The sequence below is a fragment of the Tympanuchus pallidicinctus genome, unplaced genomic scaffold, assembly GCF_026119805.1.
Source record: "Tympanuchus pallidicinctus isolate F22 unplaced genomic scaffold, pur_lepc_1.0 scaffold15, whole genome shotgun sequence".
In the NCBI taxonomy this organism is placed as follows: Eukaryota; Metazoa; Chordata; class Aves; order Galliformes; family Phasianidae; genus Tympanuchus; species Tympanuchus pallidicinctus.
In genome coordinates this window covers 15,178,309-15,192,893 of record NW_026294669.1, presented here as the reverse complement: position 1 = coordinate 15,192,893, position 14,585 = coordinate 15,178,309, and the positions used below count along the sequence as shown (strand labels likewise).

Here is a 14,585-nt window from a genome sequence, read left to right as displayed (position 1 = left end):
GTGACTAACCTAGTGCAGCTACTCTTCTGATCCTATCTTCAGCAAGTGACAGAAACAACCAACCTGACTGTAAGCAATGAACTCAAATGGAGAGGCATAGAACAGGAAAACAGATGTGTGCAGACATATTATCAAGGTGAAGTTTTCACAGGTGTAATAGGAGAGTCTAGTACATCAAGGGCCACTACTTTCAGGAGACACATATCATGTTGTAATTGATTTGGACTGTGTTTCAGATGCTGGAGAGGGTTTGCTGGCTAGACTGAGAGCCTGGCAAAAAGTCATTACTTAAGCCAAGTTCTTTCTGGGCTAGACTCAGATTCATGAGAGTCACCATTTGATAACAGGAGGGATCAAAATCCTACAGTACAGGCAGCTTTTGCTTGGACACAAGTGACTTATGCTGGCAAAGAGCACACGGATGGTGCTTAGAGATGCACCAAAGTCAGGGCTGCACCAAGGCTCAGCTGCTTTTCCTGCTTAGACAGCACAAAGGAGGAATATAGTCCTCCTTTCTATCACCTACAAAAGCAATAAAGGTCCTGCTCCTCTATTTGTCACCTGTTGTACTCCAGCTGTTCCAAGGAGAAGATATGCTTGTTGAAATATTCTTGGAGCTTCTCATTTGCATAGTTAATGTTAAACTGCTCAAAACGATTCACCTGTGGGAAGAAACAAAGATTTTAAAACTTTATAGTCTTGTCCTTGTTCTATCTCCTGCAATCTACAGGAAAGTGCCAGGCCTGGAGCAATACAGAGAGCACAGGGACAAGGGTGTCAAGATGGACATAAGAAAGACAGTATGGGGAGGCCCATCAAGAGAACAGTTTCTGTAGCTCATGCTTGGTTAACGCAATAGGCCTAAATGGTAATAAAGGATGCTAGAGGCAATCACATTTCTTCTCAAGACAAAAGAAGTTCTGTATTGTTCTGTAAAGGTTAGGCCACTGGGCTTTCTCTTCTTTGAAATGTCTGAGCAGTCACTAAATAGTTGCTCACCGTACATTCCTCATAATAGCAAACAGGAGCATTACACACTAGATTCTCAGCAAAAGGCAAAATGTATGTAACCAGGTAACGTACATGTAAAACCTGGACATTTACTTTGCATGTAAGTACAAAGCGAGCAGATACAGGTAATACTAAAGTAGCACTGAAGTAGTATTAATTGTATTTGCTTAGAGTTTGTGTCACAAACCATACGCTGAACATCAGCCTGCACAAACACAGGTACCAAAAATGGGAAGCTAAACAGATTTTGCCACTCCCAAAGGAAAGAGACAGCAGACAAGTCCCAAAATGCCCTATGCTATCTTACACAGGATACAAACCTACAAAACATCTTCCCTGCATCAGCTGACCTCTCCAAAACCAACATACCCTGTGAAAGACAAAATCCTGACCTGGAAGTTCTCGAAGCCAAAGATATCCAGGATGCCCACAGACTTAAAGTTTTCCCTGCCTTTGATCTTCGTATTAATCTTGCTAATGAGCCATGAGAAGCACTGGGAATACAGCGCCATGGAGAGGGAGTCCCGGGAGTCTGCTGCCTGTAAACACAAAGAGGAAAAAATGAGTTACAAGGAGAACAGAAGGCATGAGGGGCACCAGGAATCTCTACAGGAATTCAGGTCCCTCCATTCCTCTTTCGATTCCTCAGCCTCTGTACTGATTATATATGATGCAATATTTATACGTACAACCAACATTCAAGATTGCAAATAGGCCAGACATGCACAGATGTACCATGTTTTATCTTTAGGTAACTGAGCTTGAGAGGCTGAAGGAAGTAGCAAATAAATAAATAAATAAAAACAATCACTATATTTTGGAACAGGTGCTGGTGTAGGGTAGGTGGCAAAATAGCTCACAACTAAGAGCCCATAGCAGTCATTTGCACCACTTGAGCTAGTATTTGCAGTGACATACAAAACAGCATTTTAAAAAAATAAATAAATAAGTAAAAAATCACAGAACATCCTGATTCCTTGGTTCAGTACGCTTGTAGAAGAGTCAGATGGTGTCAGCTCAATTTTTCAAGCCTGGCAGGGCAGAATCTAATAGAGCATTCTGCCACCAAGTTATCAGGCGCCTCTCTAAAACATCATCATCTCACTGGAAGCCAATCATCAGCCAGGACGCATGGCCCACAAGGAGGTGAGTGGAGAGACCTTCCTGAAGCCAATCCTACATCCCATGCAGTGATCATAACCAAGAGAAAAAAAAAAGAGCTTAAACTGTGAATGCTGACAGGGAACGGATAATTGTGTCTAAGAGTAGGGGTGAATGTCCAGAACTGAACTTCTGAACTCTCAAACAGAAGGAACTGGAATGGGCTGGTTGTGCTTTTTGATAGCTTTTGGACTAAACAAAAGTGGCATGCTCCAAATCCTTCAATTAACAGAGAGACATGAGACAGAACCACAACATAAGAGGCTGATCATATGCTGGGCTTCCACACACAGGCTGTTCAGATCAAGAAACCAGGACTTATGGTTCTGGGAAAAAGAGGAGGTCAAAAAGAAGGGTTATCAAAAGGAAGTGATCACAGAGAGAAGAAGGGAGCCAGGAAAGACCCAAGGTAAATATCCTGGCTGGATGAACCTGAATCCACCCAGTCCCTCATCTTGCTCCCGAGGCCCACCAGCTGGATCCTCCCTTCCTCCCAGTCTCACTGGTACTCTCCCTCCTGTCTTTCTCTGGGGTAGCATCTGCTCTCCAGCAACCCAACGTCTAAGGCACGCAGCAACCTCCCCTCTCCATATTTTAAAGCGCAGGCATGTAAACCTTCTCCAGGTATCTCTCAGCAGGACATCAAGACAGGGAAGGACCCCAAGCCCTCTGGCACCTTTGCCTGCAGAATCCAAGTGGAGCCAGACCTCCCCATCCAGCTGTACAGCAAAACCACATCCCCCACAACATGGCATGAGATTCTCAAAGGCCCCTTTCACCCTCCCAGCCCTGCCCGCCTTCAGGCGGATTCATCCATTCAACCCACTGAAATGTCAAAGCTCAAATGGGCAGCAAGCCCATTACAGAAGAAGAAATCCCTGGCAGCAGCATCGTCACATTCCCACAGTAGCAAGTGAGAAGAGGTGAGCATAGAACATGGGGGCTAAGAGCCTGTGCAGCCCCATAGGCCTCCTGGTCAGTGCAACAGGCTCACCTCGCAATGACACCTAAGCCATAGCATCCACTTGTGGCAGGAAAAAAGGAGGCTTAAAAAATTACTTACATGTAAGTATTGAAGGAATCAAATTGTTTGCTTTAGAGAAAAATTAATACAAAGTGAAAAACTTATCATAAACTGAAGCTTGTAAAGTGAAGAGGTGGGATGCCAAAGGCTGGCCTTGTCGGAGGGCTGTTTTTCAGCTCCAGTCTCCAGTGCAGCTGGAGCAAGTGTACTTACAGAGGCTCTGAACACACTTCTGGCAGGAAAACAGAAGCAAGGTTGGACTGACATCTGTCAGAGGGAACCCAGAAACACTAGTTTCTCTTCCAGTGCACTGGGCAGATCAATAACCCTTTGCTGCCTGTGCTAGCCCAAGATTTCCATTACAGATGTTTATTTTGCTATAACACAATGCCTATTCTGCCCTAGTAGCAGCAGCCCTCATTTCCCAGCGCCACGCCTTTTATTAATGACAAAAGATGATTTTCCAGTTATCTGTGTATGGACCTAAAACACCAAGAGTGCCCTCAAGTGACAAGTGGCACCGCAAGTTACAGCTGGTAGGAACAACACTGCAATGAGCCACAGAGGAATACAAGAGATGAGCAGGACTGGCTCCAGCAGGCAGTACAGGTTTGGAGACAAGAACACAGAAGTTTGGTGAGCTCTTCTGCACATGTGGATACACAAACAAGCTTCTGTGGAGTAACAGCCGAACACCCACTGGATGGTTTGTGGTGAGTGTCAGTTGTTACCTTCCAATAAATGCAAGATAGCCTGGGAGTTCAGCAAGGCAAAAGCATGCATACACGCAATGACCACAAACCATCTGATGCACCTTCTGCACAACCAATTCCTGGTGGCTGAAGGTGATCTAAAACTGGTATTGTGCATTGCCTGCCTCTAAAGCCTAAAGAGCAGAAGAGGCAACAATGGGACCTGATCTACTGCTAAGGGCAAAAGACTGAAGGACATAGCTGACAGCTGAGTGGGTTTAACAGGGAACTCTAAACCTGAGTGGGTGATAGAAGGCCTGGAAACACAGAAGTAGCAGAAGCAGTAGAATACACTAGGATACGTACCTGCTCCACAGTGAGGGGGGAACTGATCTCTTCCCCACGCAGAATCATGGATCTCTGAGTCAGGACTTCGGAAAGCTGGAAGGCATCTAAGCCCAAGAGGTCACTGGCAATGTTCAGCACTAAGAAGAAAGATAAGACACACTTTTTTTCCCCTGCACGGATCCCTACCAGGGCAAGGAATCCACATCCTGCAGCTCAGCATTGAATTCCCAGGGATTCCTCTAAGGCAAGCAACTTAAGAAGGAGCCCCTTTACTTAATTCTCCTTGGCATACCTAAAGCTGTGTGCTCACATACCTACTATAAGGCAGGGTCACATTAGAGGCTGCAGAGAGAGACAGGTTAAAGTCAGCCCTTCTGCTAACAACAGGAAGAGCAGAATATGGGGTAAAACTCAGCACCAGTAAAATATTCACTGAATAGAAGGTACATTTTCATAAAGGCACAATAGTTCAGCATGAGATTGCTGAACTTGTGTGTCCAGAAGAAATCAAATTAATTTCAGACATAAAGCATTCATGATATATATTAATTACCTCTATTTGTCTAGGGACTCACTTTATCAGCCCACCTCAGCCCGGCTATCTGTGACAGAGTGCAAACTAGCAGGTGCTTCAGAGGAAAATCTGAAATAGATTTATCTACATAAAGTTGTAATGTGATGGAAAGTACCACAAAAATAGCAGGGTGGCAAAGTCTTTGGCTGCAGCAAATGAGAATGAGCCCAAACGCAGCAACCACAGACACAGAAACAAAGGAATAAAATCTGCTTACCTCTAGAAAGTCCTCAGATAGGCAGGGATCTCCAATGAGATACCCTTGCCTCCACTGCCAACCCTTAATTGAAGTCTGGGAAGAGATGGATCCTCACACCACCCCTTCTGGTCACTCAATGCACTGCATGCACCTGAGCTCCCCTGGGTTGGCGCTGCCCTCCCACCAGGTACTGGTGGGAATCACTGGTTCAGGCTGTGGTTTAGCATTTCTGCTACAATCTAAAACTCCTTCTTGCTCCTATTTCTTCTTGCTCTTTCAAAGAGAAAGAGAAACTGTGAGATTGTGAACTTGGTTTGAGAGTATTGAAGTCCAACTAAACCATATTGTGCTTGAAGCCATGCCTCCTGTGGCAATGGAGGCAAGGCTAAACTGCAAGGAATCCTCTGGCAAAGGCACTAGTGGCCAGGATAGGGAGAAAGAATTGCAGAGTGAACTTTATTGGGGGTCGTATGGGGTTTTGCACAACTGACCAAGTCTCAAGGGTCCCACTTACCTGCTTTGGTTGTAACCTGGGCCCCGCCAGCTGTCATAAACTCAACATTTCCCAAGTGAAGAGTGCCAGAAAGAAGTTTGAAGATGTCTCGGATCTCTTCAGAGCTGAAGTCCACCACCTTCATGGCAGTCTACACAAAACCAAACAGCCAGTGTTGGCTGTAGATACAGCCAAAGTGGAACCACCATACTTACACCCTGAGCTCTCTTCTCAGCTGAAGTATAAATGCCATGTTGTCATTGAAAACTTTCGATTATTGGAGACATTTGTTTCCTTTAAATCACATCTAAGCAGGAGCTATTGAAATCCTAAGCTGCCTTCTCTCACCTTGTCTATCTGGTTCCACCTACATTACTAGAGCCCTTGGGCTGATAACATGCCACTTGTCAAACAAAACGTGAACTGCATATTCATCCTGATAAACTCATGACCTCTGGCAAAGTTACAGATGTTGACAGAAATCTGTGTGGCATTTCAGAATATGCCGTTTGCAGGGGTGATATGACTACAACATCTCTGGAGAATGCCTAAGTGTTTTCTTTCAAGTGGTCAGTGTGAGGTTTCCAGGATCAGGACATCTAGAGAGCTCTTGAGAATCACTATGGAGCAAAGGGGTGAGGATCGTATTCCCCAGAGTCTCCATTGTTCTAAATTATTATTCATCCTTGACTGCTTCCCAGACTCTTCCATTCCTGTACACTAAAAACACTCTTTGAGCCTTGTTTTTACCATGAGCAGGTAAAACAGTTCAGAAGTTGCTGAACACCATATTTTAGTGTAGGCCAAATCAATTCTGCCTGTCATGTCCGGGTCCTGCAGCACACTTAGCCTATGAGATTGTGCCCAGGAAGCTCAGGAGGATTAGAACAGAACTCACCATGACCTTAGTGAACATTTCTCCATCATTCAAGTTCTCATCATTCACACAGCCAGACTGGCTCAAGTACCGATAAGTCTCCGGCTCAGCGAGGGAGAGGCTTTCTGCAGCAGCCAAGGAAGCAGGGTAAGAGAGAGAAAAAGGTTTATTTAGCAAACAGCCTTTTCCTTCTACAGTCTTGGTCCCCTAAAACAATGGGTATGGTCACCACAATGGGTATGTTCATCTAAACAGATTCCATATGCCTCAAAGGGTGCACCTAGACATTGATCGCACTGGGCAAGGGGGTGTGCAGGAACAAAGCTTGCAGTGATATGCAAAATGATTTAAAACGGTCAGATTCCAGGCTGCCTGCAGTCACAGAAGCACCTTACCATACTGAACTGACTTGGAAAAAAGAGGAAAAAAAAGATGAAATTCAATCTTGTTAAGCATACATAAAAAGTCTTAACTATATACACAATGAGCAGTGACCTCTAAATTAAGTATTTCCACTTGGTTCAGAGAGCCACAGTAATATTTCTGAACACGTCTCAGTGCTGAGCAGCAATCAAAAACTGATTACTGAAAATTGCACAGAAAGAACACAGGGCAAAACATAAGAAACTGAATTAGGTCTCTGCGCATATATTTGGCACAACCACATCTTGAATGCTATCTGCAGATTTGATCCCCCTTTTCAAAAAGAAGAGAGGAGAACTGAAAGATCTACAGAGAAGAGAGAAAAGGATGATCAAGAGGTAGGAATGCACTACAGACAGGGGAAGGGAAGCAGCCTGGGATGCCAGCTTAGAAAGGGAGACAGAGAAGAACAATTTGCTTAAGAACAGAACATATTTTCTGTGCTTTCTGAAAGTACCTATATGATCTCCACTGTTTCCCTTTGTTCCCAAGGCTTTACAGGCTGGACTTGAGAAGGGACTAAGCAATATCCCAGAAAATGTAGTTACCTTTCAGCTCCCCACTCACACCAGCTAGCAGAGCATAGAAGATGTGGTAATTCCTCTCTCCAGGATTCTGGTGTACCACTCTGTTCTGAAACAAAGAATGCAGACATAGCCAGAAGGAAGAGGCTGCACTTGTGGTTGCAAAGGCAGAGGGAGGATGGGATACAGGTAAATCTCTAGGGCCAATGCACAAGAGAGGCTGCCTCCAGCTCAGCAGTTGATGTTGCCTGAACAAGCTGTACATCAAGATCTTCTCTTGTGCGGCTGTGCTGCAAAGCATGTAACTCACTGAGAGTGTGACCATGAGGAAATGGAACCTTGCAGGTTCTGGCCCTGCTTTTCAGTGAGCCTGCAGAGTCTGAAGTAAAAGTAAAGTAAACTGAATCAGAGCACAGCTGATGACATTTGGAGTTGTACCACCAAAAGCCTCTCTATGGAACTGAATTACTTGCTCTCTCCTTTTCCCCTCATTAAACCTGCTTTCTTAGAGCCTCTCTGGACTTTCTGGTGTTTGTAAAAGGCATGAGAACAGACTTCAATAGATACAGAACCTTCTGTTCCTCCACCACCCTCTTCCTCACTTGGTGCAGTTGTAGTAACATCTGAAGAACTGGTGTCTGCATGCTGCTCCCAGGGGTGGAGGCAGCAGCAGCACTAACTCTGCTTCAACATGGCTATGGTAGAGGTGACACCTACCTTTTCCAGTAAATCTGAACCATGTATCAAGGAGAAAGCATTCAAATGATTTATGGCTATTCCTCACTCTTCCTTTTTCCACAGAGGTATAATGTGCCAAAGAGACATATAAAAGGGCAGGGTCCGATAGAATACAGGATCTGCATAATGGTGAGGTAACCTAACAAAAGGATGAGCCATACCATGGCTACCTAGGGAGATTAGAGGGGCCACTCCAATCCAAGAGACTGCATTTCACATAAGTCTTGCATCAGATCGCTGGGTTTCTGCAAGAGACAGCTATCTTTCATCTACCGACAGCACAAAGAGCAGAGACTAAACAATCCCAGCCTGTTATTTACAGCAGTAGTAAATTCATCTGGCTGCTGTTCCAGTGGAAATTGGTGTGGTTTGCAGTGATCAGCAGCTTTGAACACCAACATCAATAAATGCAGTTTTAGCTGCCCCATGTAGACAAAAGATGTGTCACAGCCCTTGGGATAGGGCTACGTGGGCAAACAAGGAAGAAAGTGGTCACAGAACAAAATAATTGGACTACATCCACACTTTCTTGTCTTTGATTAAGGTTTCAAGGTCCACTGGAGATGGGCACCCCAAAAGAAGGAGCTGTAATTGGTGCTCTGAATTCCTGTTGTTCTCTGCATCCAAATATTGTACAAGAGCTACTGAGCTTTGGTTTCACCCATCTAAATAATCAATAAATGGTGATGAGCCATTTCTGGACCCACCCTGAGATCCTCCTCCTCTCCACTCCCTCCAACCATTACTGGTCCACCAAAGAAAAGGATACAGTCAGTGACTCGTCCGCCCTGGATGTGCCCATGCTGAGAGAAGTGCAGCTGGATGAACTTGCCAAAGCGGCTAGAGTTGTTATTATAAACTGTCTTGGCGTTTCCAAAGGCCTCCAGAATTGGGCTGCAAGAAACAAGGCAATGAAGACGGAGTGGTGATGTGATACCATTACAACAAAGCCTTTGTCCAGCCTTCTGCCATTCATACAGCACACTGTTGTGCAAGATTCATTTGTTAAAGCACCAGTCTGGACAAGCAGAAAGAGCTCAAGGGCAAGGAAGGATGGCAAGAGCAATTTGTCATCACGTGCTACACAATTTAAAACCTTTGGGATTGACTTAATTAAATCACACCCTGATCAGTGTGAGCAGATGGTGTTCGTTCCACTAAGGGCATTCCCCACCAGTATGGTTTCAGAAATGGCAAGATCCTGGCAGGTTGTGTGCTTCATACAAAAGCACCCCAAAGATTGGGCTTGTAGTTTGTTAACGATGGTCAGGAACGCCATCTAGGGCAAACACTTTAGCTTCAAACCATCTCTTTTTTTCTTGTTTCTACATCCTCTTTTGAAAGAGAAGCCAATTTCAGTAATCTCTTAAAATTACAGGCAAACATCTTCAAACAAACAGCTCTACACTGATTGGTCGGGTCCTGGTCCTGTTACTTAAAAACTTGATTAGGTTGATACAAGTCACATGATTTCCAAGCCGAGGGAATACATACAAATTACATATTTGGGAACTTCAATCTAAGAGAGTCACATTATCCACTTCAGAAAAAAGTACCAAAAAAAAAAAAATCCCACTTTGGATGGGTGTCTCTTGGCCACCCTTCCAGTCTCCAGGAAGATCATGCAGATGGGAAGGGGTGAGTTACCATGCAGTTTGGTTTTTGCACTGAGGAAAAAAAATTAATACCATTCAGAGTGACACACGGAACCCAGGATTAAAATATTCTGTTTTGCAATGCAGCCAATTTTAAAATAACCTGAAAACCTGACAAGCACGGAGCCTGGAGATCCCACAAGCACGGCCTGGATGTTGTCATGCTCGATTTTAAGATATACACAGCTTTGAACAAAAAGACGACTGCAGTTGTTACCCTGAGAAATACAGGCTTTTTAAATGTCTCCATCTGTCTGCTGCGTGGTTCTTCTTGAGACGAACGCAGATAGGGGATTATTCAGAAGTTAATCGTTATAACAGATTATAGAACAACAACTAATCACAGCAACTCCTGAGTCGTGACTGCACCATACTTGAGAACTTTTTTTTTTTTCCCCAAAGGTTTCCAGCTGCCCACACTGCCCTGCCACAGGGAGGGATGTTATCCATGTCCCCTCCATCCATGACTACAGGGCACTGTGCCACAGGAGATGTGAGACCAGGGCTGTGCCGTGACTCGTGGGCCAGCTCGGGGGTAGACATAGCAGGGGAGCTACTGAAGGGTGAAGAAATACCAGCCTTGCTGAAGTATTAACCCTCTGCTCAGGCCCATCAGCCCAAACACAAGCACTGTGCAGAAGGCAGGTAGTGCCTGCAAAGTGATAGCTGCAGGTATGGAGGTGAAAAGCACCTGCTCTCCAGGATGGCTTCCTCCACATGTGTGCTCTTCTCAGAAGCTGGGGCCCCAAGGGAGGTCTGGCTCATGGCTGACAGGAATTTCAGCAGCAGCTTGGTGCTCTCAGTCTTTCCAGCTCCACTTTCTCCACTGTGGAGGAAGAGATGCATTGCACTCACAGCTCCAGGACAAACTGAAGTAACAGCCCTCCCACCCACGGCACGTGATGCAGCCAGAGAGCAGCCAATTCTCCCCTTTCTGACCTTATCAGAACACACTGGCTGTCGTGACGCTTCCACAAACAGCAGTAGCACTCATTAGCGGTGGCGAAGATATGGGGAGGCAGCTCACCCAGGCGGTGCTGCCTGTACAGCTCTATAGCATCCACACTGTACAGACCAGGGATGGGCCTGTAGGGGTTCACTGATGCCAGGATGGAGCCAATGTTGGTCTGAGGGGAGAAAACAAAACACAACAAGGAAATGAAGCTCCAGAAACAAACAAACAAAAACACAAAAAAGCCTGAGACTAAAGGAGGGTCAGGGGACACTTTCACAACTCCACCCCAGGATCCTCAGTGCAGGGGGCTTGGATGGGTTCAAGCAGTTCCTTAACAAAGAGGGGACATAAAGACAAGAGACACTGAAGTGTGTCATTCTGCTGCTGCTGAAAAAATGCTGTTTAGAGCAGCTTAAATCACACAGTAAAATCAAATCGAGATTGACAGCTGAAGCACTAGGATTTCAAGCCAAAATATTGTGACATTTTCTCAATACTTTATTTTGAAAATATTTCATTTGAAAATACTTCAATTTAAGAAAAGAGTTTGTAAGGTTTAAAATAAAATACCTGAAACCAATTTATCCAATTTCAAATGTTTTCTTTTGTGAAGTCAGAAGGAAATTCATTCTGATTTTTGGTTCAGCCAGCCAGCTCAAATCCAGTTTATTCTCAGAGCTGTAGTACAGAGCAATGGTGCTATCTCCTAGCAATGAATCCACAATGTGGTCAATGTCCAGCTTAAATCCTGCTACTGAGGTAGGGACCTTCCTCACAGGGCTGCTGCTCCACTCCAGGAGCAGCCATTCTCAGCAGGGTGTCAGATGAAAACCCTTGGAGCACTGCATAGTATTACTGCCAAACCATGAACTACCAGTCATCACATACAGATAAAAGGATTTGCATGCATCCGTTGAAGAAGCTGTAATTGGAACATTTGATGATGAGAAAGACACATGCTTTCTCACTGTTATACTGTAATGCCAAGCTCTGAAGCCAGAAGCAGGACTAATAAGATGCAATAGTCACCAAACTATTTAATAGTTATTTAGTACAGCAGCAATACAGATCACCAGGGACATACCACCACCTGAGTCTCACTGCTTTACCAGCAGTACTCACGTAAGTGGGCAAGAAGGGAATAAGACCTGAAGACCCTCTGATACAGAGCCTTGTAGGCAGAAATACAGTTCACTGGTGACAGAAACAATAAGAGAGCAGATGACCTTTGGTGCAGGCTATTGCTGTGCTCACATCTTCTGAAGTAGCTTGATAGAGTTGGAATAAAATTTCTTTGGAAAAGTTCTCCAATTGCCATCCTCTTCCTCCTCTTTTTTTATTTATTGCTTTTAGTTTAAATACTGGTTCTTCTGAGTTACCTTTCCTTCAGGTGATTTTGTTCTCCAGAGAACAATGACATTTCTTGCCTGTTTCTGATCTCCTTGATTTCCTTCCAGATATTTTTTGCCCTGACCTATAGGTGTAACTCCCCTTGGTACAGCTTCACCTGCAATCCTGGCCTACTACGTTCCAGCTGTGAAGGAACATACTAAATACACACTGTGTGCAGCCAAAAAATGACACCATGTCTGAACATTAACACCTTTCCTTCATGGCTGGAGGAGACACAGAGCTAGTGCTGATGAGGAACAGAGGGGCAAGGCTGTGGTGACATGGTCAGAGGCAGCAGTGTGCCACTTCTGGTGCCAGGCACGGTGAGAAGGGTACTTCATTCTCCTCGTCCCAGTGCAGGAGGTGCTTCAGAAACCAGGTCACTTTATTGACCATTTCCTGGAATACAGGTGCATACAGTTCGGTTGCCTTAGGAACAGTTGCTATGCAACACAGATTTACATTTTTCCTGTCATAATCTGAAAAATTCTGAGTACACACAGAGGATGGACAGCCAAGGTATGGGTAAAGCAGCCCAAGGCAGTCTTCACAACATTCAGCCTAAGCAGAGCATTCTGCCTCCCAGCAGCTTCATCCTCGAGTGCTCTCCCTCCCTCATCGTTCCCCTGATGCCTGCCTCCTTCCTCTGGGCCTAGAGGGAAATAATGAGATGTGCTGGTATTCTGCAGAATATATGGAGAGCAGAGCAACTCAAAAAAGCACAGCCACTTGTAAAAGCAGGAAAGTAGGCAACAGGTTTGCTTTCCTAGCTGAGTTCAGGAGCGATACCGAACAATAGCCTGTTGTACCTTCCTGTCTACTTGGCCATCTATAACCTCTGAACAGCAACAATAGGGAATCTGGGCAACATGTATGCCAGCTAGTAAGTGACAGATGTTCATGGTGGATACACAGGTCCTATAGGTGAAGGCCACATTTTGGAAGTTCTACATAGGCAAAGAGGCCCATATAGTAAGAAAAGGATCTCATAGGACTGATGGAGATAACAAGGCACAAAGCAGAAAAAAACCCATCCCTTTTTATCTGCATGAAACAATGCTCAGGAAACAACTTAAATCAGTGTTTCCCATGTAAAGTGGCAACCCCAAAGATAAACAACACTTGTCAGCCACAGGGCTGAGGTTCAGCTCAGCACTTACATAGATGTTACCCTGCTGGTAGCGCTGGTGCAGGTTGAGCAAGATGGCAGCTTCGTGCAGGTCTCCCAGCATGGACATGTCCTCTACCCCACTGATGCTGCTCTGGTGCATTGGCAAGACTTTTTCTACGGAAAGGGAGGTCTTGGGGTACTGGAACACCTGGAGGAACAGGGATAAGGATAAATAAGAGTGTGTCACCTGGGCATAGAAGTCTGATTTCCTACACAAACAAGTGGTTTTCTTTATATTTCAGCACTGGAAAAGGAAATGAATAAGGCACAGATCCGTTCCCTATTTTTATAGCAGTTCCTCCATTCTTGTTCCAACCTGTTGGAGCTCCTTGGCCACAACCCACATAGCACACTCTCTGCCTTTGCTACAAAATTGTCCCCTCATCTTTAGCTCTGCGTGGACGGGTCAACGCAGGGCTACCTGGCTGTTAATGAAGTTCCCTTGGCCAGAGAAGGGCACCACCTGGACTGGTATTGCACACTGTGCTCAGTGTGAGCGATGGTGGCAGCTATTCCCAGCAGATCAGGAGCAGCCATACACAGAAGCGCAGGTGGGATCATGTCTCTGACTGCAGCATGGTGCAGGCTAAGCTTGTTCATATCCCAGGTTTCGTCCTGGGGCAGACAGAGTGTCTGGTGGCTGTGTCAATGGCAAAGGAAGGTAAAGCAGTCAAGAAGCCAAAGTAGGGATCTCCTGTGCATATGCTGGCATGTATGCGTTTGATGTGGCCTTCAAAGTGACATCTATTAACCTCTATCACCACTCTGGAAGTGTCCTTTCCTCTATCTATCCACTTTCCTTGCCTCATTTGCTGCAACCTTCTTCCTGCTGGAGTTTCCTCCTCCTCAACAGCCCATATTGGGTCATCCTCCTCACCTCCCTGCACACAGCTGAGATGAAACTGCCTTTCCCCTCCACCGTACCCAGTCCTCTTTTCCTCCTCCTCAGGCATGATGCTGGCATTTCACAAATGCCATTTCAGTTGCTTCCCACTCTCAGATTCAACCGTGTGCCATCTCCCACCCAGCACCTCAGGCTGCATTAGATGGCAAAACCCAAGATAGAAAAATTAGATACTTCATACAGGCAGCCCTTACAGTAATCCTTGCAATCTTTGCAATTGGGCTTCTCCCTCCCTTCTGGGACACCGTTTCATCTTCACCCCTGCTTGTCAGCTTCCCCAGGTGCCAACAAAGAAACCTACAGATCCCCTCGAGAATAAGTACACCATCCACAGCATTGATCTAACTGTTTTCTCCCGCCCTCTCCTTGCAGGCTGCTGCAGCTGCTGCAGAAGGGCAGCCAGGCAGCTAGGAGCTGCAGACAGAATGAGGTCACCCTGCCCCC

The 14,585-nt window shown here is 45.4% G+C and overlaps 1 protein-coding gene across 2 annotated transcripts in view; it reads right to left on the bottom strand.

Moving 5' to 3' along the window:
- Window positions 1-14,585, bottom strand: part of LOC128076931 (unconventional myosin-X-like) — a 68,021-nt gene that overhangs the window by 43,541 nt on the left and 9,895 nt on the right. The window contains exons 3-13 of one of the 2 annotated variants that reach the window (XM_052675455.1): window positions 13,227-13,385; window positions 10,659-10,846; window positions 10,411-10,545; window positions 8,834-8,958; window positions 8,044-8,057; window positions 7,351-7,435; window positions 6,401-6,504; window positions 5,524-5,653; window positions 4,255-4,373; window positions 1,404-1,550; window positions 562-662 (exon numbers count right to left, since the gene is read on the bottom strand). In XM_052675455.1, the coding sequence (XP_052531415.1) occupies window positions 562-662; window positions 1,404-1,550; window positions 4,255-4,373; window positions 5,524-5,653; window positions 6,401-6,504; window positions 7,351-7,435; window positions 8,044-8,057; window positions 8,834-8,958; window positions 10,411-10,545; window positions 10,659-10,846; window positions 13,227-13,385 (1,307 nt within the window). Of the gene's footprint in view, window positions 1-561; window positions 663-1,403; window positions 1,551-4,254; window positions 4,374-5,523; window positions 5,654-6,400; window positions 6,505-7,350; window positions 7,698-8,043; window positions 8,058-8,833; window positions 8,959-10,410; window positions 10,546-10,658; window positions 10,847-13,226; window positions 13,386-14,585 lie in introns of those variants that run through there. The other variant, XR_008204734.1, reaches the window with a different exon arrangement.